General features: G+C 42.0%; 1 protein-coding gene across 2 annotated transcripts in view; it reads left to right on the top strand.

Annotated features, from left to right (window-relative positions):
- Window positions 1–13,489: 13,489 nt before the first annotated feature.
- F9 (coagulation factor IX) overlaps window positions 13,490–26,340 on the top strand; it is a gene marked incomplete at both ends in the record, with an annotated part of 45,094 nt that continues 32,243 nt past the window's right edge. For both annotated transcript variants that reach the window (XM_079764747.1, XM_079764746.1), the window contains 3 exons: window positions 13,490–13,577; window positions 20,469–20,632; window positions 20,816–20,840. In XM_079764747.1, the coding sequence (XP_079620873.1) occupies window positions 13,490–13,577; window positions 20,469–20,632; window positions 20,816–20,840 (277 nt within the window). The remainder of the gene's footprint in view (window positions 13,578–20,468; window positions 20,633–20,815; window positions 20,841–26,340) is intronic.

Raw genomic sequence — 26,340 nt, 5'->3', positions numbered from 1 at the left:
AGCTGGTTCTTTGAAAAGGATAAACAAGACTGATGAACCTTGAGCCAGGCTCACCAAGAAGCAAAGAGAGAGGACGCAAATAAACAAAATCAGAAATGATAGAGGCAAAATAACAACAGACCCCACAGAAATACAAAGGATCGTTAAAAAACACTATGAACAATTCTACTCCAACAAACTAGACAACATGGAGGAAATGGACATATTCCTAGAAAAATACAACCTTCCAAAACTCAATCATGAAGATTCTAAAAATCTCAATAGGCCGATAACTATTGATGAAATTGAAGCAGTCATCAAAAAGCTCCCAGCAAACAAAAGCCCGGGGCCAGATGCCTTCACAAGGGAGTTATACCAAACATTCAAGGAAGAAATAAAACCTATCCTCCTCAGACTATTCCAAAAAATTCAAGATGAAGGAGCCCTTCCAAGCTCATTCTATGAAGCCAACATCACCCTAATACCAAAACCAGATAAAGACAACACGATGAAAGAGAATTATAGGCCAATATCCCCAATGAACATAGACAAGAAAATCCTCAACAAAATTCTAGCAAATCAGATGCAGCCATACATCAGAAAGATCATACACCATGACCAAGTAGGATTTATCCCAGGGATGCTAGGATGGTACAATATCTGCAAATCAATGAACATGATACATCAAATAAACAAATTGAGAGATAAAAATCACATAGTCATTTCAATTGACGCAGAAAAAACATTTGACAAAATCCAACACCCTTTCTTGATAAAAACTCTCAGCAAGGTGGGAATAGAAGGATCATATCTCAACATAATAAAAGCCATATATGAAAAACCCACAGCCAACATTACTCAATGGACAAAAACTAAAACCATTTCCCCTAAGAACAGGAACAAGACAGGGATGCCCACTTTCACCACTCCTTTTCAACATAGTACTGGAAGTACTAGCCATTGCAATCAGACAAGAAGAAGAAATAAAAGGCATCCAAATTGGAAAAGAAGAAGTAAAACTGTCCTTATTCGCAGATGACATGATATTGTACATAGGAAACCCTAAAAACTCCATCAAAAAACTAATAGACTTAATAAATGAATTTGGCAATATAGCAGGATACAAAATTAATGCCAAGAAATCTATGGCATTTCTTTACACCAATAGTGAACTTATAGAAAAAGAGACTAAAAAACCAATCCCATTTACCATCACACCAAAAAAATTAAGATACCTAGGAATAAACGTAACTAAGGAGGTAAAAGACCTATATGCAAACAACTACAGGACACTGAAAAAAGAGATAGAGAAGACATAAACAGATGGAAGAAAATACCGTGTTCCTAGAATGGTAGAAACAACATCATCAAAATATCCATACTACCCAAGGCAATCTATAGATTCAATGCACTCCCCATTAAAATACCAATGGCATATTTCACAGACCTAGAACGAACTCTCCAAAAATTCATCTGGAATAAAAAAAGACCCTGAATATCTGCAGCAATCCTGAGAAAGAAGAACAAAGTAGGTGGGATCTCAATACCAGATATCAGGCTGTATTACAAAGCCACTGTTCTTTTCTTTTTTTAAAAAAAAATATTTTTTATTGATTTTTACAGGGAGGAAGGGAGAGGGATAGAGAGCTAGAAACGTCGATGAGAGAGAAACATCGACCAGCTGCCTCCTGCACACCCCCCACTGGGGATGTGCCCGCAACAAAGGTACATGCCTTTGACCAGAATCGAACCTGGGACATTCCAGTCCGCAGGCCGATGCTCTATCCACTGAGCCAAACCGGCCTCGGCAAGCCACTGTTCTTAAAACAGCTTGGTACTGGCACAAGAACAGATATATAGATCAATGGAAGAGAATAGAGAACCCAGAAATTGACCCAAACCACTATGCCCAATTAATATTTGTTAAAGGAGGCATGAACATAAAATGGAGTCAAGACAGTCTCTTCAATAAATGGTTTTGGGAAAATTGGACAGATACATGCAAAAAATGAAACTAGACCACCAACTTACACCATACACAAAAATAAACTCAAAATGGATAAAGGACTTAAACATAAGATGGGAAACCATAAAAATACTAGAAGAATCCACTAAGGCAGCAAAATCTCAGACATATGCCGAAGGAACTTCTTCACTGATACTGCTCCTAGGGCAATGGAAACTAAAGAGAAAATAAACAAATGGAACTACATCAAAATAAAAAGCTTTTGCACAGCAAAAGAAACCATCAACAAAACAACAAGAAAGCCCACTGCATGGGAGAACATATTTGCCAATGTCATCACAGATAAGGGTTTAATCTCCAACATTTACAGGGAACTCATACAACTTAACAAAAGGAAGATAAACAATCCAATCAAAAAATGGACAGAAGACCTAAATAAACACTTTTCAAAGGAGGACAGAAGGAAGGCCAAGAGACATCTGAAAACATGCTCAAAGTCACTAATTATCTGAGAGCTGTAAATCAAAACAACAATGCGGTATCATCTCACACCTGTCAGAATGCTATCATCAACAAGTCAACAAACGACAAGTGTTGGCGAGGATGCAGAGAAAAAGGAACCCTTTGCACTGCTGGTGGGAATGTAGACTGGTGCAGCCACTGTGGAGAACAGTATGGAGTGTCCTCAAAAAACTGAAAATGGAACTCCCCTTTGACCCAGTGATCCCACTTCTTGGAATATATCCCAAGAAACCAGAAACACCAATCAGAAAGGACATATGCACCCCTATGTTCATAGCAGCACAATTTACCATAGCTAAGATTTGGAAACAGCCTAAGTGCCCATCAGCAGATGAGTGGATTAAAAAACTGTGGTACATCTACACAATGGAATATGACGCTGCAGTAAAAAAGAAGGAGTTCTTTCCATTTGCAACAGCATGAATGGAACTCGAGAGTATTATTCTAAGTGAAATAAGCCGGTCAGAGAAAGATAAATACCACATGATGTCACTCATTTGTGGAATATAATGAACAACATAAACTGATGAACAGAAACAGATCTGGAGACAGAGAAGCATCGATCAGACTGCCAAAACTCAGAGGGAAGATAGGGGAGAGTGGGGGAAAGGAGGAGAGATCAACCAAAGGACTTGTATGCATGAATATAAGCCTAACCAATGGACACGAACACCAGGGGGGTGAGGGCATGAGTAGGGGGGGGTTGATGGGGTTAATGGAGGGATAAGGACACATATGTAATACCTTAATCAATAAAGAAATTTAAACAAAAAAAAAAAGAAAATAGTTAGGTATACACCTACCATAATATTTATAAGATCTACTAGCTGTACCCGGCCACGCGTTGCTGTGGCTCAGTCTGGTTAAATGGAAAAGAAAGAAAAGAGAAAGCGCATGTTTCTAATATGTTTAATTTCACAATGCTTGTGGGTATACAATATTTTTTGTTGTTCCATTGTCTGTGCACATATAGAGATTATCTGGTTTGCTGACTCTAGAACACTCAACATATAATTGTCCATGTGAGAAGCAATCCGTGTCTAGATCTAAACTGTACAATTCTAAAGATTGGCCCAGAGCTTTGTTGATGGTGATTGCAAAGGCCAATTGAATTGGGAATTGCAATCTCTTAAATTGAAATGGCATATCCGTTGGAATCAGGAATGCGAGGAATGAGGACATCTTCACCTTTGAAAGGTCCTGTCAAGATTGTTGCTTCTACGACATTGCTCATTGATTTTTATACTGCAAGCTGCATGCCATTGCAAAGCTTTGGCTGGTTGATATTTTGCATCATGATAATTGGCATGCCGATTTTCAATTGCAGTACGTGCGGTGGCATCCCTGGCAGATCGAGTGAATTCAAAAATTCTGTTGGATAATTAACCGCTTCATCTGCTTCCACAACAGTGTTGACGGACTTGTATGTGACTGCCTCGCTTTGAATGTTAGACTGAATAATATTGTTAAATTCATAGATGTCTTTGTTTTTGGCCTCCAGAATAGCTCGTTCCCTCAGCCAATAGTGATTCTTATAATTGGTTTGAATATTGGAAAATACTTTTTCAACTAATTCTTCTTTTGACATCACTAAATTGCAGAAGTTATGAGGCAATGAAATTCATCCTGAGGTCAGCTCAACCGGCACCTTTCTGTTCCCAATTTCCAGCAATTGATGTGAGAATATCTCAGCTGATCGATCATTTTGCAGCTGGACATGCTTATTTGTAGTTAATTTTAACATCTTTATGTGTTGCCACAAAGTAGAGTATTTCAGGCAAGCATATATTTCATCCGCTGGTGTCGATCGAAGAATTACAGGTAATGTTTGTCTGAAATCTCCTGCAAGCAATATTAATGCGTTCCCAAATGGTCTGATGTTTCCACGCAAATCTTGCAATGATCGATCAAGAGCCTCGAGCGATTTTTTGTGTGCCATTGTGCATTCATCCCAAACAATAAGTTTGCATTTCTGCAATACTTTTGCCATGCAGGATGCTTTTGAAATGTTGCACATGGGAGTTTCAATGAATTGCATGTTCAATGGCAATTTCAAAGCAGAATGAGCAGTTCTTCCACCTGGTAGCAATGTCGCAGCTATTCCGGATGACGCAAGAGCTAAGGCTATGTCATTTTGGGATCAAATTGCTGCCAGAATCAATCTAATTAGGAACATTTTACCAGTTCCTCCTGGCGCATCTAAGAAGAAGATTTCTCCAACCCCATTATTGAAAGTTTGCATTATTTGATTGTAAATGCATTTTTGCTCAAGCGTTAGCTTAAGAATATTTGATTGCACATACGACAAAAGATCACCCATATTGTAATTTTGTTCACAACGCAATTCTACATTGAACGAAGCAGCAGCAGATAGATTCAGTGATGGCATTCCCAATTGATTGAGAACTTTATTCGTGATTTCTAAGCACAAATCTTCAATCATTATCAACATTGAAATGGAATCATAAAATTGGAAATTTGGAAATCGTAAATGGATCATAAATCGGAAACATTGAAATTGAATCGTAAAATATTTAGTATAGCGTTTGTTACTTTTACGTCCAACAGATGGCGCTGTTTTTCAAAAAAAGCATGTTTTTACCTGTCACAGGTGTGACATTTATATAATCCTATCTAATAAAAGAGTAATATGCAAATTAACCATCACTCCGCTACACCCACAATCCATGCCCACCAGCCAATCAGGAGCGAGTATGCAAATTAACCCCAACCAAGATGGCTGCAGCCATGGAGCGAGCAGGAGGGAGGCTTGGGTTTCCCTGGCGATGGAGGAAGCCAAGCTTTCCACACACCCTGGCGGGCCCAGGCCTCCACTTAAGGCTACAAAGTTTCAATTATCGTAGATAAATAAATCCCAACAAAAATGGCGGCAGCCACGGAGCTGGAGAGAGCAGGAGGCTAGGGTTGCCCCCGGCGATGGAGGAAGCCAAACTTCTGCAGCCCTGGCCTGTCTTGGCCTCTGCTTAAGGCTACAAAGTTTCAATTATAGAAGATAAATAAATCCCAACAGAAATGGCTGCCACCACGGAACGAACAGGAGGCTTGGTTCTGCTCCAGGCTACAAATTTTCAATTGTAGAAGATAAATAAATACCAGATACCAGGGCCTCTGCTTGGGTCACCAAGGGGTGTGGCTGGCCTGCAAACCACCACAGGCCCCTTGCCCAGGCTTTTCCACGCCCCAAGGGAACCCCCACCCTGATCCGGGACACCCTTCAGGGCAAACCAGCTGGCCCCCACCCATGCACCAGGCCTCTATCCTACCTAATAAAAGAATAACATGCAGATTGACCATAACTCACTCCAACACATAAGATGGCTGCCCCCATGTGGTCAAAGATGGCTGCTCCCATGTGGACACAAGATGGCTGTCACAAGATGGCCAGCAGGAGAGGGCAGTTGGGGGGGACCCAGGCCTGCAGGGAAGGGCTGTTGGGGGAGACCCAGGCCTTCAGGGAAGGGCAGTTAGGGGCAAACAGGCTGGCAGGGGAGCAGTTAGGCATCAATCAGGCTGTCAGGGGAGTGGTTAGGGGGTGATCAGGCTGGCAGGCAGGTGAGCAGTTGGGAGCCAGCAGTCCTGGATTGTGAAAGGGATGTCCGACTGTCCGTTTAGGGTGGGATTGGGCCTAAATAGGCAGTCGGACATCCCTCGAGGGGTCCCAGATTGGAGAGGGTGCTGGCTGGGCTGAGGGACACCCGCCCCCATGCACGAATTTTGTGCACCGGGCCTCTAGTAGTAAGTATAAGGTATAAAAAACATGCGCGTATTCAAATGCAACGTTGTGTCAAAATTTCAAAGCAATCGGTGAAGAACTTTCGGAGATTTAAGATTTTGAACAAACAAACATTTACATTTTTATTTATATAGATATGCTGAAAATTACAAAATGCTCATGAAAGAAATAAAAAACCTAAGTAAATATAGAGACATACATGTCCATACCATGGAAATGGACTGAAAAGCTCACATAGTGAAGATGTCAATTCCTCCAAATGCATATACAGGTTTAACACAATCTCTATCAAAACCAAGATTTATTTGTAGCTACAGATAAAATTATTTAAAAATTTATATGGAAAGTTATGGGCCCTGGAATATTTAAAGCAATCTTGCCATGGAATATTAAAGTGTGAGGAATAACTCTAACTGATAAAAATCCTTACTATATAGCTATTGTAATCAAGACAGTGTGGTATTGACAGAGGGATAAACACATACAGCAATGGAGCAGAATAAACAACCTAGAAATATACCCAAACCAATCTACTCAACTGATTTGTGAAGAAATTGCACAAGCAATTCAACAGAGGAAGGACAGTATTTAAAAAAAAAAATTGTGCTGGAGGAATCAGACATCCATAGGTAACAAAAATGAAGCTCAACCTAAACCTCATACCTTATACAAAAATTAACTCAAAATGGAGCATGGGTATAAATCTAAAACTATAAAATATTTTAATAGGAAAATGCTTCAGAATTAACGTTAGTAGAAGACTTCTAAATGTAACACTAAAGATGTGATCCATTTTTTTAAATGATAAATTAAACTACTAGTATATAAAAATTCAAAATATTGCCTCTGTGAAAGACCCAGTTAAGAAGATTAAAAGACAAGCTGCAGCGTTGGAGACAATATTTGCAAACCAAATAACTGACAAAGGACTCATATCTGCAATATATAAAGAACTCTAAAAATCCAACAATAAAAAATCAAACAGTCTAATTTGAAAATAATCAAAAGACATGAACAGACATTTCACTGAATAGGATACACAGATTTTTAATAAGTAAATTATAAGGTGTTCAACCTCATTAGCCATTAGAAAATTACAAATTAAAACACAATGAATTATTGCTAACCACCTATCAGAATGTCTAAAATAAAAAATAATGACAATACCAAATGCTTTCAATGAACAAGAAACTGGATCTCTTATCCATTGCTGGTGGGAATGTAAAGTGTCATAGCCATTTTGGAAAACAGATTGGAACTTTATTTAAACAACATTCAACTACCATATGATCCAGAAATTACATTCCCAAGCATTTATCTCAGAAAATTAAAAAATTACATACACATAGAAACCTGTAAATTAATGTTCATAGCACATTACTGAAATAGAAAAAAATGGAAATGATCAAAATGTCCCTCAAGCCTGGCCGGCATGGCTGAGTAGTTGAGCATTGATCTATGGACCAGGAGGTCATGGTTCAAGTCCCAGTCAGGGCACATGCTCAGGTTGCAGGCTCTATTCCCAGTAGGGGGCGTCAGGAGGCAGCTGATCAATGATTCTCTCTCATCATTGATGTTTCTACCTCTCTCCCTCTCCCTTCTTCTCTGTAATCAATAAAAATATATATTTTAAAAAGTCCCTCAGTAGGTCACTAGTTAAACAGTGGTACATTCACACTGTAGAATACTACTCAGCTATAACAAAGGAATTAGCCAATCTTATAAGGTCACATACTCTATGATTCCATGTTCACATTCTCAATATAGAGACTGAAAACTGATTAGTAGTGCCAGGAGTTGGGAATAATTAGAAGGTGAAAGTGGTGTGTGATTATAAAATAGTAGCACAAGGAAGATCTTTGTGGTGAAAAAATTGTTCTGTATGTTGATTTTAGTGGTGGTTACATAAATCTACATGTGATAAAATCATTTAGCATTTGTACACATATATCAATGTCCATTACCTGGTTTTTATATTATACTACATTTATATAAGACTAGAGGCCCGGTGCACAAAATTCGTGCACTGGGGTGGGGGGGGTCCCTCAGCCCAGCCTGCCCCCTCTAACAGTCTGGGAACCCTCAGGGGATGTTCTACTGATGGTTTAGGCCTGTTCTCCACAGGGAGTGGGCCTAAGCCGCAGTCTGGCCTCCTTCTGCGGGAGGCAACTGGGCTGATCAGGGGAAGGCACCACCCCATCACCCTGCTGCTGCTGCCACTGCGGGCTGCCACAGACAATAAGGAGGGAATATGCTCATTGACTGCAATGCCCTCAAAGATGGTGGTGCCCTCAGCCCCACTGGGATGGCAGGCGCACAGCAAGGCCGGGCCCGCCTGCCTCCGGAGTCCCCCAGTCCCCTCAGCCCCTCAGCCACCCAGGACTGGCCTGAGGAGCAAGCAAGCCTCAGATGACAGCTGCCCAGCCGGCGCCCCACATGTTGGCTGCCCAGCTGCCCAGTGCTGGCCTGGGATGCAGGCAAGCCTCGGATATTGGCTGCACAGCCACCCAGGGCTGCCCGAGATGCAGGCAAACCTCAGATGGCAGCTGTCCAGCCACCCAGGGCTGGCCTGAGGCACAGGCAAGCCTCGGATGGCAGCTGCCCAGCTGCCCAGGGACGCCCAAGGCTCAGGTAACCAGGGCCAGCCAAGGCTTGTGCTGCTGGCAGTGGCAGCAGCAGAGGTGTGATGGGGTGTAGCCTTCCCCTGATCACTGGGTCGCCTCCCACCCCTAAGAGCTCCTGGACTGTGAGAGGGGGCAGGCCGGGCTGAGGGACCTCCCTCTCCAGTGCATGAATATATATATATATATATATATATATATATATATATATATATATATATATATATATACACTAGGGGCCCAGTGCACAAAATTTGTGCACTGGCGGGGTCCCTCAGCCCAGCCTGCCCCCTCTCACAAACCGGAGCCCTCAGGGGATGTCCTACTGACGACTTAGACCCGCTCTGTGGGAGGCAACTGGGCTGATCAGGGGAAGGCGCCAGCCACATCACCCTGCTGCTGCAGCCACTGCCAGCCACCACAGCTGCCAAGGTGTTTTCATCAACACGGACTCCAGTCCATTCACCATGAAAAAATGACAACTTTCTTTAGGCATTTTCAAGATGTGTCTTTCCTAGGATATGACCTTCCTTCCTTTCTTTCCTTCTTTCCTTCTTTCTTTCTTTCTTTCTTTCTTTCTTTCTTTCTTTCTTTCTTTCTTTCTTTCTTTCTTTCTTTCCTTCTCTCTCTCTCTCTCTCTCTCTCTCTCTCTCTCTCTCTCTCTCTCTCTTTCTCTCTCTTTCTTTCTTTCTTTCTTTCTTTCTTTCTTTCTTTCTTTCTTTCTTTCTTTCTTTCTTTCTTTCTCCTCACCTGAGGATATGTTTCCATTGATTTTTAGAGAGTGTGGAAGAGAGAGGGAGAGACAGAGAGAAACATCAATGTGAGAGGGACACTTTGATTGGTTGCCTCCTGCATGAGCCCTGACCTGGCCCCCGGCCAGGGAGGAGCCTGTAATCTAGGTACATGCCCTTGATCAGAATCAAACGCAGACCCTGTGGTCAGCAGGCCGAGGCTCTATCCACTGAGTCAAACCGGCTAGGGCAGGATATGACATTTCTTAGCCCCTCCAGCAGTGGACCAGTGTCCCAGCCTAATTTGCATATTATGTCTTTATATATATATAGATGTAAACATTGGGAATAACTGGGTGAATGGTATATGGGAACCATCTGTACTGCTTTTGCAATTTCCTGATTGCAAAACTAAATTTTGGAAGTTAAGTTTCCCATATTTTTTCTAATTTTAATAAAATTACAAAACCATAGATCCAAGAATCTCAATGAACCCCAAGAATACCTTGGCTCATGATAGTTAAACTAGAGGCCTGGTGCACAAAATTTGTGCACGGGATGGGGGGGGTCCCTCAGCCCAGCCTGCACCCTCTCCAATCTGGGACCCCTTGAGGGATGTCCAACTGCCTGTTTAGGCCTGATCCCGGTGGGACAGTCGGACATCCATCTCACAATCCAGGACTGCTGGCTCCCACCTACTCGCCTGCCTGCCTTCCTGATTGCCCCTAACCGCTTCTTCCTGCCAGCCTGATCACCCCCTAACCACTCCCCTGCCAGCCTGATTGATGCCTATCTGCTCCCCTGCCAGCCTGTTTGCCCCTAACTGCCCTCCCCTGCAGGCTTGATCACCCCCAACTGCCCTCCCTTGTAGGCCTGGTCCCTCCCAATTGTCCTCCCCTGCTGGCCTGATCGCCCACAACTGCCCTCCCTTGCAGACCTGGTCCCTCCCAACTGCCCTCCCTTGCTGGCCATCTTGTGATGGCCATCTTGTGTCCACATGGGGGCAGGATCTTTGACCACATGGGGCAGCCATCTTGTGTGTTGGAGTGATGGTCAATCTGCATATTACTCTTTTATTAGATAGGATAGAGGCCTGATACACGGGTGGGGGGCGGCTGGTTTGCCTTGAATGTTGTCCTGGATCAGGGTGGGGGTTCCCTTGGGGTGTGGGGCAGCCTGGGTGAGTGGCCTGTGGTGGTTTGCAGCCTGGCCATGCCCCCTGGCAACCCAAGTGGAGGCCCTGGTATCTGGGATTTATTTATCTTCTATAATTGAAACTTTGTAGCCTTAAGCAGAGGCCAAGACAGGCCAGGGTGTGCGGAAAGCTTGGCTTCCTCCATCGCTGTTGGCAACCCTAGCCTCCTGCTCTCTCCAGCTCCATGGCTGCCACCATTTCTGTTGGGATTTATTTATCTCCTATAATTGAAAATTTGTAGCCTGGAGTGGAGGCCTCAGCCCGCCAAGATGTGCAGAAAGCTTGGCTTCTTCCATCACTGGGGAAACCCAAGCCTCCCTCCTGCTCGCTCAGTGGCCACAGCCATCTTGGTTGGGGTTAATTTGCATACTCGCTCCTGATTGGCTGGTGGGTGTCGTGGAGTGATGGTTAATTTGCATATTACTCTTTTATTAGATAGGCTAGCTAAAAGTTAATGTTAAGAATACTTACTGCCTGCTTATCAGAAACAATGCATGCCAAAAGGTAATAGAATGACATCTTTAATGTGCTGAAAGAAAAAAAAAACCATCAACCTACAATTGTAGATGCAGCAAAATTACTTTTTAAAAATGAGAGAAAAATAGATATTTTCAAATAAACAAAAGCTGAGAAAATTCAACATAAGGAGACCTAGACTATAAAATTTTTTAAAGAAAAATCTTCACAGTGATGAAAACTTATAACAGATTGAAACTTGGATTTACACAAATAAATGAAGAACATCATAACAGCAAATATGTAGATAAATATAAAATATTTTCTCATTTTTAATTTCTTTGTGAAATTACAGATTACTCAAAGCAGGAGTAATAATAATGTGATATAGGATTTACAGCATGTAGAAATAAAATGTATCACAACAACAGCACAAAAATGGTCGGTAAATGTTGATATAATGTTATGGTCCTTAACCAATGGACACAGACACCAGGGGGGTGAGGGCATGAGTGGGGAGGTAGGGAGACAATGGAGGGATAAGGACACATATGTAATACCTTAATCAATAAAGAAAAAATTATATAAAAAATGTTATAGGTCTTTTATATTATACTAGAGGCCGGATGCACGAAATTCATGCAAGAGTAGGCCTTCCCCAAGAGACACATGAAAACATGATCAACGTCACTAATTATCCGAGAGATGCAAATCAAAACAACAATGCGGTACCATCTCACACCTGTCAGAATGGCTATCATCAACAAATCAACAAACGACAAGTGTTGGCGAGGATGCGGAGAAAAAGGAACCCTCGTGCACTGCTGGTGGGAATGCAGACTGGTGCAGCCACTGTGGGAAAAAGTATGGAGTTTCCTCAAAAAATTAAAAATGGAACTGCCATTTGACCCAGTAATCCCACTCCTAGGAATATATCCTAAGAAACTGGGAACACCAATCAGAAAGGATATATGCACCCCCATGTTCATAGCAGCACAATTTACAATAGCTAAGATCTGGAAACAGCCTAGGTGCCCATCAGCAGATGACTGGATCAGAAAACTATGGTACATCTACACAATGGAATATTATGCTGCCATAAAAAAGAAGGAATTCTTACCATTTGCAGCAACCTGGATGGAATTGGAGAACATTATGTTAAGTGAAATAAGCCAGTCAATGAAAGAAAAATACCACATGATCTCACTCATTTATGGATAATAAAGAACATTATAAACTTGAACAAAAAGATAGATACAGAGGCAGTAAACCATCAAACAGTCTGTCAAATTACAGCAGGAAGGTTAGGGAGAGGTGGGGAAGATAAGAGATCAATCAAAGGACTTGTATGCATGCATATAAGCATAACCAATGGACGCAAAACTCTGGGGGGTGAGGGCATATATGGGAGTGGGGTGGAGGGGCAATGGTAAGATATGTACACATATAATACCTTAATAAAAAAAATAATAATAAAATAAATTTAAAAAAAGAGTAGGCCTTCCTTCCCCTGGCTGTCCGCACTGGCTTCCCTCTGGCACCTGGGACCCGGCTTCCCTCACAGCCCCGGCTTCTTCTGGAAGGTCATCCGGAAGGACATCTGGTCTAATTAGCATATTACACTTTTATTATTATAGATGTGAAGTGAAATAATACATTAACTATTATACAATATTCATTTATATTTATATACATAATATATAGGTATCTTTGTATATACATATATTCACACATACATACATGTGTTCTGAGACAAGGTCCATATGATTCAAAATATGAGTACATGGCACAACAAAGTTTATAAACTCCTCATTGTGAGAAAGAACATAAAAGATCCACCAGGTGACTCAGGGTATGTAAGCATTGGGGGTGTTTTAAGGAGAGTGACCAAATGCTTTGTACTTTCCATCTCTTTATCTTTAAACTATATGATAGTAGTGCTTCCTGACAAGGAAAAGATGAATCCCACTGATAAATTTTGCTGCCACAGCAACTGTAGCCATTCTACCTCCCCTTATTTTAATGATGTGTCACTTCCTGCTTCAGCCTCAAATCAGGCACAGGGGCAAAAGTCCATGGCATGACAGGTGAAATTTAATGGTGGCTACTGCCTATTCTCTTCACTTAACCTGAGAAGCCATTGCAAATAACCCAAAAAACTCACTGAGGGAGACTGACATTGTTTCTCAGAAGTAAATACAGTTCAGCTTGTACTTTGGAACAATTTGTCAACCTTGCTACTTGCACAATCGACTAGCAAAGGTTATGCAGTGCCGGAACATGATCATGGCAGAATCACCAGGCCTCATCACCATCTGTCTTTTAGGATATCTACTCAGTGCTGAATGTACAGGTTTGTTTCCTTTTAAAAGATATATTGAGTATGCTTGTCTTTTAGATATAGAAATGTCTGGTGCTATCTTCTTCACTAAATAACGATTATAGAATTTGACAGCAGTATTTAAGATTCTAGTAATCAGCATGTGTGTTGGCAAGTACTGGTTCTCTGGTATATGTATCTCCTTAATTTTTAAAACTAAATAAATTTACAATGCTTATGGTATATTTTTAATGGACACTTTGAATTTATGATTTGACAATGTGACTCCTCTTATAAAACAGCCATCTCCTTGGTTAAAAAAATTAAAAGTGGGAAAATACTTTAACAAGGAAATAGCAAAATATGGAGAAAAAATTAACTGTTGCTTGGTTACTTTTACTCACCACTTTGAAATCAAAATGGGAAACATTAAAACCACAAAGAATGGTTTTATCTGCACAAAAAGTTTGATTTAAGATATATGATGTATTTCACCCTGGACAGTGTAGCTCAGTAATTAGAATGTTGCCAGTGCACCAATGGGTCATGGGTATGATTCCCGGTCAAGGGCACATACTTTGGTTGCAGGTTCGATTTCCGGCCCTGCTTGGGAGGCAACCAATTGATGTATCTCTCTCACATCACTATTTCTCTCTCTCTCCTCCTCCCCTCCAGTCTCTCTAAAAATCAATGGAAAAAATATCCTCGGGTGAGGATTAACAACACAAAACAAAAAAAGGATAAATGATGTATTTCAAAATTTTGTAACTATATAATAAGGCATGCCTTTAATTTTAAAAATCTATAAAATTATATAGCTTCAATTTAAAATTTTAGTTAAAACAGACAAATTTTTCATTTGTAAGTTGTTATTTATCATTAAAATTTTTCACGGATCAGGATGAAATTGTTTTATTTCTGATTTTAAAGATCTCAGAGTTAATACATGGAGAAACTCAATACTCGAGTTCTTAGGAGAGCAAAGCCAGTCCAAGAATTGACAGGAAGAGTAGAAACTGGTTAATGTTATGTGGATCACTTGTTTTTTTCCACAGCTTTAGTGACTTTATGCACTGTCCCCAAAGGAAAGCACACAGCAAAGAAATTACCTCATTTAGACAAACAGTATGTTCTCACAGGAAGCATTTATCACACTTACTTGTCAGCCTACTATAATCAAATCTAGTAGCTGACAGTGCCAGGATCAGGGATGCCAACCCTAAGCATCACCAGAAAGCAGATTGACCCCATGGTTCCCACTCCAGACATGATGTCAGACTGAAATGCAGAAATGATGATACAAGAATGCAAAGGTTAAATCAAACTAGCAAAATGGGTAGAGTCCAGGAATAAAGAAATTTAGCAGGAAAACTAAATTAAAGTAGGACATAAAGCTAAGTTTTTACAAAAACCTCTTCAGTGTGAGAACAGCAGGACAAAGGATCCAAGCCCTTCCTTCAGGATAAGTGGTGAGATGATGGAGCTTTTAAGAGGGCTACTGATTGCTCAAAGACCTCAGATGTTGAGGGAAAAGGATAGATACGAAGAAAAAAGAGGAACTGGTATTTCAGAGCTTTGGAAATAATGACTAAAAGAGATAAGCATAAAAAGAGGTTAGAAATATGATCCTCAAACAATACTGAGGAGAAAGGAAGTGTTATTCTGGAATCATTGGAGTCAAAGATAATAGGCCCTTGAGGAGAAAGCCAGGGGAATTTTCCTAAGGTGGACAGTATTGATGCAGCATTCTTTGCTGCTGTTAAATTGTCATTGGCTTCTAAAAAGCAGTTTTGATGAATGATTTACTGAGATGTTGCAACTTCATGGCTGCTGCTCTTAGGTTTTATTGAATCAATGTGGATTTTGAAATCAAAATTCTTCTGTTAAACAAATTCAGTTTTGTAAAGTGCATGGACCAAAACTGTCTTTCATTCAGAATGTGTGAATGAAAAGAATGAATAAAACACAACTTCAATCTATATACTTTACAAAACTTTACAATACTGACTGACTGTTATGGTACCAGGTACTGTGGCAAGGTACTTGGGTCTTGGGGATAAACAAAATTCTCCTCTTTAGCCTAAATCAACACGAAGTCAGAAGACAGATTTCAATATAATGTGCTAAAGTGTGTACCAGGTGCTAAAGGAGCATGGAAAAAGAAATACATTAACTGGGGAAACACCTGACAGACAATATTTTGAGCTGATTCTTAAAAAGTGAGTAGATTCACTCTTCTTACATGTCTGACCTAGGGCATTCTATGCAGACAGGATCATTCATGTGCAAAGATCCAGATCCAAAAAGAATGTGAGGATATTCAATAAGTCAGTATGTTTTTAATATTGAATATGACAAGTCAGGCAGGATAGTTAGGCAGAGTCAGGCCATCAGATAATTAAAGTCCTAAACTAAGGAGTTTGGACAATAGAAAGCAATGTATAGTCATCAGAAGTACAAATACCACTAATGGGTTATTTTGCATTCTCAGGCTGACAACATTCTAATAAACTATTTAGGGAAGGGGTTACAAGACTAGGGGAGACCAGTCTTGAAGTTACTGCAATCATCCAGGGAAAGCAGGAGAGCCTGAACCTCCTGTATAGACAAAGGAGGGAAAGGAATTCAAGTAACATTAAGGAAGTAAAAAAGATATGACTTAACCATCTTGGTATGGGAGGAGAACAGGTTTAGAAAAAGTGTATAGAGTATGCCTTGGACATTTTATGTGATTACTGGACACAACCTAGTGCCTAACAGCATGGACTGTGCATGTGACTGCCAAAGTAGTAATACTGGCTGTGACACTTTAGTGTGTAACCTGGGGCAAATTACTTAGCCTCTGTGAATTTCTGTTTTTCTCAGTCACAAAAAAATGAGAAGGCAGTACCTCTTCATGGGACTGCTATGAGGATGGAATGAAATAATGGATGCAAAGCACTGAGCCCAGTGCCCAACATATCATAAGCATTAATAAACATCAGCTGTCTTTTGTCACATTGCAATGTACAGTTAGGGAGCTGGAAAAAAAGATCTGGAATTCAGAAGATGTATTTGACTAGAGATAAATATTTGGAATGCACTGTTGAATAATAGTAATTACAACCATGTGTATGAGGATCCAGAGAGTGAGCATGGATGTTATGGCACCTAGTACAGGGTCTGGTTGTAGTGACTGTTCAGAAAATTGTATTGAAAGAGTCAGGGCTGGATTAGGGTAGGGCATGAGTGTACTTACACACACTGAAAGAGAGTTCCTCCTTCAATTTTGTGTACTAAATGTCTTGTTTACCTCACCCCAGTTCTGACCTTGACAAGGATGGATGGAGTGAAAAGGGAAAAGGCTAAAACTGGAGCCTAGGAGAACTCTGAACATTTAAGGGGCAGGCAGAAGAGGGGAATTAACTGATTCAAGTAGTGAATGAATAACAAGAGTTAAAGTAAAGAAGAGAACCAGAATAGTGATTTCATGGAAAGAGTGTCCTGAAAAGGGAGAAATTAATAATTAGAAATGTTTCAGAGGAGTCAGGAAATACATAAACTCAAAATTATACTTTAGAAAGTCATGGCTGATACTGACAAGTCATTTCATTATATGTATGGCAGTAAAGAAGTGAAAGAGCTACAGAAAAGAGCACTAAAGAGCCAAAAGGAATTGAGAAAATTTTGAGACTATCAGTTTCACAGGTTGACTTATTTAAGACCATCTGCATGAGCAGAAACTAACCTGGACAGCCAATTCACTGAGTCCCATAAATTTGAGATCCAGTTTTATTTTCCAGGAAGGAAGAGAGCAAGTGAGTTAGTAAGGAAGAAAAGCGATAACTGACATATACCAGCCTACACATTTTATTATTTCACTGATCCTATCAACAACACTGTGAAGTACATTCTATATAATAAAAGCCTAACATGCAAATTGTTTGACCGGGAGTTCGACCACTCTCTATGACATGCGCTGACCAGGGGGCGGCACGGAACATGGTGGGCGTCAGCAATGCAGTGCTGGCAATGGGTGGCAGTGGAGGCGCTGCTGGCCCTGATGGGCCTCGGCAAGAGCAGGACCATGGCAGGTGAGCGTGCAGTGCCAGGCCAAGGTGGGTGCAAGCGGGGACCTGATCGCCCCACCAATCGCCCCACAGACGGCAACCAGTGGTGGCAGCAGGGGGCAGGGCCGTCACCCAGCTCTGTCCCTGACCAATTGTCCCACAGGCAGGATGGTGGAGTAGGTGAGGGGGCAGTGCCAGGCCACGGCAGGGTACCAGGCCAGGCTGCTGGGCTTCGAGACTGGGGTGCAAGCTGGGGCCCAATCCCCACAGGCCACCCTGAGGGACCCCACAATGCACGAATTCGTGAACCCAGCCTCTAGTATTCTTATAATACTACTGCTATACCCATATCAAGTTAAGCTTCAAAGATTGTGTGATTTGCCTAAGATCTCACAGCCATCATGTTGTAAATTCAAATTCAGGTGTGTCTGATCTGACTCCAAAATTCTGTTTTCCGCTAGATCACACTATAAATGGATTCAGACATAGATGCTATTATAGATGTGTCCAGGACCAAATCCATGAATTGCCTAGCTGGGGTGGAGGGCCTGGTAGAGCCTGGGAGGCATAAATATGTCATGGCATCTACCTGCAGCTTGGAAATTGCCTCACAAGGTGCTCAGCTGCCTCAGAAGGGAAGGAAGGCAGCAGATGGCTGCACTGATCTAGTGGTTTGAATTGGAGGGTGTTGCAGCACTGAAAAGGGGTGAAGGGAACTGAGAAAACTGGCATGTGAAGAGAAGAAGTCTAAGCTAAATTTAGGGAAAAAGTGAAGCCCAAGAGTATTTGCTAAACAAGAGAAAAGTAAGGTTGTCAAGGGACTAGAAGGGTCCACAAAGTGAAGAGATGCAATGAAAAGAGAGGAATATAGTTTAGTTTGTTTCTTTTCTTATCCTTTTTTGGAGTTAATGAGAAAGCAGCCCCAAAATGCCTTGGAAAGTTCATTTTATAAGGACCTGGTTCTATTCAGAAGGTATCAAATAGTCTCTTGAAGAAAGAAATGACTCCAGGTGATATATATATATATATATATATATATATATATATATATATATATAGAGAGAGAGAGAGAGAGAGAGAGAGAGAGAGAGAGAAAGAGAGAGAGATTGAGATTTGAGAGGAGGGAGGGAGGGAGGGAGGAGGAGAATTAGGTTAGGGACCTCAATCCTCTAGAGCTCAGGAATGTCCCTACAGGCTAGGCAGTCATCCTATCTAATAAAAAAGTAATATGCAAATTAACCATCACCCTGCTACACACATAAGCCACACCCACCAGCCAATCAGGGGTGAGTATGCAAATTAACCCAACCAAGATGGCTGTGGCCACAGAGTGAGCAGGAGGCTTGGGTTTCCCCGGCGATGGAGGAAGCCAAGCTTTCCGCACACACTGGCCGGCCCAGGCCTCCATTCAAGGCTACAAAGTTTCAATTATAGAAGATAAATAAATCCCAACAAAAATGGCAGCAGCCATGGAGCTGGAGAGAGCAGGAGGCTTGAGTTGTCCCCGGCGAGGTGGAGGAAGCCAAGGTTCAGCAGCCCTGGCCTTCCTTGGCCTTCACTCAAGGCTGCAAATTTTCAATTATAGAAGATAAATAAATCCCAGATACCAGGGCCTCCACTTGGGTCGCCAGGGGGCGTGGCCGGCCTGCAAACCACCACAGGCCCCTCACCCAGGCCGCCCTACACCCCAAGGGAACCCCCACCCTGATCCTGGACACCCTTCAGGGCAAACCAGCTGGCCCCCACCTGTGCACCAGGCCTCTATCCTATCTAATAAAAGAGTAATATGCAAATTGACCATCACTCCAACACACAAGATGGCTGCCCCCATGTGGACCCAAGATGGCCGCCACAAGATGGTCAGCAGGGGAGGGCAGCTGGGAGGGACCAGGCCTGCAGGGGAGGGCAGTTAGGGGTGACCAGGCCGGCAGAGGAGGGAAGTTGGGGGCGACTGGGCCGGCAGGGAAGGGCAGTTGGGGGCAAACAGGCTGGCAGGGGAGCAGTTAGGCATCAATCAGGCTGGCAGTGGAGTGGTTCGGGGTGATCAGGCTGGCAGGCAGAAGCGGTTAGGGGCAATCAGGAAGGCAGGCAGGCGCGCAGTTGGGAGTCAGCAGTCCTGGATTGTGAGAGGGATGTCCAACTGCCCATTTAGGCCCAATCCTACCGGCAGTCGGACATCCCTCGAGTGGTCCCAGATTGGAGAGGGTGCAGTCTGGGCTGAGGGACACCCCCCCATGCACGAATTTCATGCACCGGGCCTCTAGTATCTAAAATAAACCACATCCTGAATCCCAGCAAAAGACATATCACTGGAATTCTTACTACAACACATGTCAACTTGAAGTGTTGTGGGTCTAAAGGTTTAAAAAAATTAATGCAGTGGTTTTTCTTTTAAAGTTAGTGAGAAAACCTTGGGTTTCATTTGGAGCAGGATCACCAATAGGTTTCTGTTCTTCAAAGAGATATTTGTTGCAAAGTCATTTGGGCAACTGTATCCTGAAAACACAGCCTAGCAAGGGTGATGGATCACCTTGAAAAACATCTGCAATTGGCTATTTTCAAATAATCAAAAAGTGTGAAGTTAACTGCTTATTTAAGAACTTTCTTTTTCACCCAAAGTAAGTTCAAATATGATTGAAAATCTGACCTTTTATTACAAGAGCTCTTTTGACTAAAAGTCAAATTGAATTTTAATTCCTAAATCTCCATGTGTATACAGTACCATGAGAACATCATACATTTTGTCTCCATGCCCCAAAGATAAATTGGCTTTGGGATTACTTGGATTAAAAACAAAACCTTCCCTAAAAGATGTATTAATTTTCATGATGTTTTATTTTTCCTAAAGCTAAAGAATAGTTCTTTTAAATTTCAGTTTTTCTTGATCGTGAAAATGCCACCAAAATTCTGAATCGACCAAAGAGATACAATTCAGGTAAATTGGAAGAGTTTGTTCAAGGGAACCTTGAGAGAGAATGTAGAGAAGAAAAGTGCAGTTTTGAAGAAGCACGAGAAGTTTTTGAAAACACTGAAAAAACTGTGAGTATTTCCATATAACATCCTTCAGATGCCAAGAATAGTAAATGTAATAAAAAGAGAGAAACTTCTCTTTGTGATTTTAAAATACCTATACATATATATGTATTATAAATGCTATAAAAGAGAAGGAATCAAATCTAAGACATTTTAAATGCCACCATTAACTTCTCTTTTTCTTTATAGACTGAATTTTGGAAGCAATATGTTGGTAAGCAATTCATTTTATCCTCTAACTTGTATATGAAACATTTGAGAAATATGTATTTTTTTGTGTGTGTAAATACATAATACATTAAACTCTGTTAAAAGGGCTCAGATAAGTAAGTTCCATTCTTTTATCCAAGATTGAATACCACAGGTATGCCAGCATGAGAAATGTCTGTTGGCAGATAAGCTTACTCCTCCATAGGGCTTCAAAGAGAACATCTGTCCACCCCAGGAAGCTGGAAGGAAGAAAACAGATGAATGCATCTGGGGACTAAATGAGAGTTTGCAATCCCCAGTAGAGAATCAGATTATATTGATTGATTTAAATGTTTATTGCTTAAACATCCTTCTCCTTATGATAGCCTATACTGCCCTCCACAATTCCCTGCCTCTCCCTTCTCATTGCTTCACCCCCCATCTCATCTCCTATTGTTCTCACCTCACACACTGGACTCCAGCCATCCTGGACTCCCTGATGCTTCTTGCACACTCTAGAGATGCTCCAATTTTAGAGTCTTTGATCTAGCTGCTCCTTTAATGTGGAATGCTCTTTTGCTAGATTTCTCTAGGCTCACTACCTCACCTCTTTTGGGTCTTTGCCCAAATATCACCATCTCAATGAAGCCTACCTTGATCATCTATTAATACTTCAACCCGCCCCTCCCATAACCCCTTCACTCTAGATACCATATCCTGCTCTATTATTTTTCATAGCACTTTTCACCATTTGAGGTACCATATAATATTCTTACTTATACTATTTATTATTTATTTTCCCACTTCACTTGATGGCAACCTTCACATTGGTAGCAGTATTCAACTGTTTTGTTTATTGATGTATTCCTAGTACCTCAAACAATATCTGGTAAAGAAGCACTGAGTAAATATTTGTTAAATAAATTTACCACAATAAGGAAAAGTCAAAACTTTAATGACAACCAAGGTTTTTTATCTTTATTGTTGAGATTATTACAGATGTCCTTCTTTTCCCCCCATCCCCTCCTCCACCCAGTTCCCACCCCACCCCAGGCCTTCACCACCCTACTGTCTGTGGTCCATAGGTAATGCATATATGTGTATAAGTTCTTTGGTTACTCTTTCCCTACCCCACCCCCACTCCCCTTTCCTCTGAGATTCCTCAGTCTGTTCCAACTAAGTTTTAAAGTTAATTTAAAATCCAGCAACAGGATTTTGTGACAGTGTAAATTTTACAGGTTGACTTACTTGAGCAGCAAATTCACTGAATTCCATCAATTTGAGATCCAGTTATAATTTCTAGTTTCTATTCTGGAGACATTGCTCGGCTTGTTCATATTCTCATAACTCATATTTCTTCCATTTTTGTTTTTAAATCATGGAGGAAGAAGAGGTTTTGTCCATTACATTTGCTTTATCTGCCTTTCCTTGTCCTTGGTAATGAACACTACCATGCCAATTCTCTACTGAGTTATTCCCCTACAGTTAGTCCAAACAAGTCTTCTCATTCTCTATTTCTACTATATTTAAATTTTTGAAGCTTGTGATATATTTTTAAAATACACCAATTCCTAAATCCCCCCAAATATTCTTGGCTGTACTTAAACTCCCATGATCCTTTCATTGCCCACCCCCTGACCTGAGATACCACCCCCCTAGCAAAGGTAGGTCAGTACTTCTTAAGACCCATATTGTAGATGGGCTCTTGCCTTCTAAATCATAGGCAGTGGTTACTGTATTCAGGTAAAGATAATGGGAAACATTAAGGACATGCTTCTGTCACTACTGATTTGTCTACAGAAAAATAAAAGACAAACAAGAACCAAAAAGAAAAATATAATAACTCCGTGCCTCTTTTCACTTGCAACTGAGATTCCTAATTGCCCCAAAATAGCCTATGCTAGTTATCACTGTATAGGCTGCCACATACATCAGGGACACAGGCCTCTCACTCCTGCCCTATTCTGTACCATCAACTCACAACATAAAGCATTCAATCACATTAACCAGCATCTGTCAAGTACTTTACAGTTTACAGAGTATCTGTCACACTTAATCATCATACCAACCATGTGAACAAAATATTATTAGCCTCATTTCACAGAGGAGGAAACTGAGGTTTAGGGAAAATAAAAGATTTGTCAAAGGTCATCTTGTTTGGGAGTCATGAAGCCAACCCCTTTCCTTCAATATTACCCCTCTGAGCCTTCAAATTTAAATGCAGTTACTCATTAAACACTAATCTAGTAGCCTTAAACAGGAACCGCTCACTTGGCAAGATTTGGTCCCTTGTTTTTGACTGCTACTATCTGTGGCTTTGCCTCAGCCTCAAGTACACACAGACAAGCACCCAAAGGAGGACTAAATGCAGGATAAAATGACACTCATTTTAAAGATATGTCTCAGCAAATTAGTTGCTGAGTAGCTGGCTGCAAGCCCAGACCCTTTCAGTGAAACATCCTAAATAATTCAGATCCATTGGTCTATAATAAAAAGTGGAAATGTAGCTCATTTTTTAGAACAGTTCTGAACATCAATAATAATAATACAAAGATAACATATTTTGCTTTTATAGAATTGGAACAAATTGAAGTATTTGTGCAAAAGTACACTGGATCAAGGTGCAGAGAGGACAAGCAGACTTTCCAGAGAGGAACTATTTCTAAGAAGGGATATTAGTCCTTAGTCAATGGGACCTACTAGTAGATACGTGCTACTGACAGAGAATATGACAGACATACTACTGCTCTGCCTAGAGCAGATAAGGATCTACATGCTAAATGATAAGGAGTTTTGCTCTAAAGTATGACTGATAATTAGAAATTAGTTGACCCTTTTCTCCCATTCTTTCATTCTTATGTCAACTTCATCTTCCACTGTTTTGTTTCTCTTATATTATCTGGTTGATGTAGCTCCCATTTTTTTTTCAGGGTTATTTATATTAGCTCAAAGTGCATACAGATCTACCTTCTGGTCCTATTCATCCCTTTCTCCTGAAACTTCCTTAGAAGTACGGAAGGAGGCAGAGCACTAAGAAACCTGACTTAAAGGTTCCCTTCTCATCCTGACCCTTCCTTCCCCTCTTGCCTATTTCTTTCCCCTGTTTTCTTACCACCAGTGTCTTCAAAGGCTTTCAAGAATTCTATAAATGTAGAAACTTTAGGAAAGGTAGAAAGGAAACATACTCAATCTATACATAAAAGGGACATTTTTAGAAACTTTTCTCTTTAATTCTGTTTATTGGAAGTTGTTTCTCACTTTACCTAGACCTAGGTCTCATTTGGGACCTAACTCATAGAAAGAATATATTTAAGTAGTAACAGATGCTTCTAGCATCTTTTCTATTGTTTCAAACTATAACTGCATATTATATTTAAAAGTTAAATGATAACACAAGGAAGAATGCAGGTTCCCCAGCCCTGGTTGGGGTGCGTGCAGGAGGCAACCAATGGATGTGTCTCTCTCACATTGATGTTTCTCTCTGTCTCTTCCTCTCCTTTCCACACTCTCTAAAAATCAATGGAAAAATACCCTTGGGTGAATATATATATATTAGTGGCCTAGTGCATGAATTCATGCATCTTGAAAGGAACTGTGGGAAGTGAGGCTGAAGTGGACACAGAGGCAGGTCTCAGCCCATCCTCCATGCCCCTGCCTGGCTATTCCCGTGTGGCCCCCAGTCCCCTGTCTGCCAGAGCCCTGCTACCACTGCTGTCATTCCCACATGCTGACAGCACTGGCCCTGCTCACACCTGCTGACGAGGCAGAGTGATTGGGGCTGGTGCCAGCTGTGGGTGTGAGTGGGGCCAGTGCTGTCAGCGGGTGTGAGCAGCAGCTGCTGCTCCAATAGCTCCTCAGGAGCAGGGGGAGGGGGAGAAGCCTTCAGGGGTGACTGGGCCAGCAGCCACCACTTGCACCCACTGATGGTGCCCAGCAATCAGGACCAAACTGGGCGCCGGCTGCAGGTATGAGCAGCAGATGCAAGTGGGCCCAGCACTGGCAGCAGGTGCAAGTGCTGGGCAGGACCATGGTGCAGGCGTGAAGAATTTTCAGTAACCACCAGAGGCACACCCCGATGACAGTGACCGGCGCCCCATCTTGGTCTGGTGCCCCCACTCACCTGCTCCACCATCCTGCCACAGCCGATGCTAGCCATGTTCCGGGCACACCCCCTGGTGGTCAGCGCACATCATAGTGACTGGTTGTTCAGTTGTTCCGCCCTTTTGTCTATTTGCATATTAGGGTTTTATATATATACTAGAGGCCTGGTGCATGAAATTCGTGCATGGGGTGTGTGTGTGTATCCCTCAGCCCAGCCTGCACCCACTTCAATCTGGGACCCCTCGAGGGATGTCCAACTGCCCGTTTAGGCCCGATCAATGCCTAACTGCTCCCCTGCCAGCCCGATTGCTCCTAACTGTCCTCCCCTGCAGGCCTGGTCACCCGTAACTGCCCTCCCCTGCAGACCTAGTCCCCCCCAACTGCCCTCCCCTGCCATCCCGGTCACCCCCAACTACCCTCCCTTGCAGGCCTGGTCCTTCCCAACTGCCATCCTCTGCTGGCCATCTTGTGGTGGTCATCTTGTGTCCACATGGGGGCAGCCATCTTTGATCACATGGAGGCGGCCATTTTGTGTGTTGGAGTGATGGTCAATTTGCATATTACTCTTTTATTAGATAAGATATATATATATATATATATATATTATATATATATATATATATATATATATCACAAGGAAGAAGATGCATTTGCTCCATGCCTAGGCCACCAGTTCCTTGAGTAGATGTACCATATCTGACTCTGACTCAGCTCACACTGCTAGACCTGTGATAGAGCAGGCTTTGTATGATATATATATATATATATATATATATATATATATATGCCTAAGCAACCATCGCAACCGAACAGACGACCGAACAAGCTGCATGGGGCGACCAGGCCAGCAGGGGGCTTAGTGAAGGGTGACCAAACGACCGAGCAGCAGGCTGCATGGGGCGACCAGGCCAGCAGAGGGGGCTGTGAGGGGAGACCAGGCTGGTGGGGGGCAGTTGGGGGCAACCAGGCTGGCAGGGGAGGCAGTAAGGGGTGACCAAGCCAGCAGGGGGCAGTTAGGGGTGACCAGGCCGGTGGGGGGGCAGTTGGGGGTGATCAGGCAGGCAAGCAGGCAAGTGAGCAGTTAGGAGCCAGTGGTCCTGGGTTGTGAGAGGGATGTCCGACTGCCAGTTTAGGCCTGATCCCCCGAGGGGTCCTGGATTAGAGAGGGTGCAGGCTGGGCTGAGGGGACCCCCCATGCACGAATTTCATGCACCAGGCCTCTAGTATAAATAATAATTGTTGAAGTGATGTGATTTGATTTGGAATTAACTCTACCACCATTCCATAAGAAAGGACTAAATATTCTTCTCACTATATACTGAAAAAGTACATTTTTATACTTAAATATTCTTCTCCCTTTCCTTTTCCAGTTACATGAACTATGCACATGCCTTCTTCAAGGTAATTTCTTAGGACAGTGTTAG

This window comes from Cnephaeus nilssonii (assembly GCF_951640355.1).
Source record: "Cnephaeus nilssonii genome assembly, chromosome: X".
Classification (NCBI taxonomy): domain Eukaryota; kingdom Metazoa; phylum Chordata; class Mammalia; order Chiroptera; family Vespertilionidae; genus Cnephaeus; species Cnephaeus nilssonii.
The sequence above is the reverse complement of the archived record's forward strand: the minus strand, read 5'-3'. Positions and strand labels throughout refer to the sequence as shown.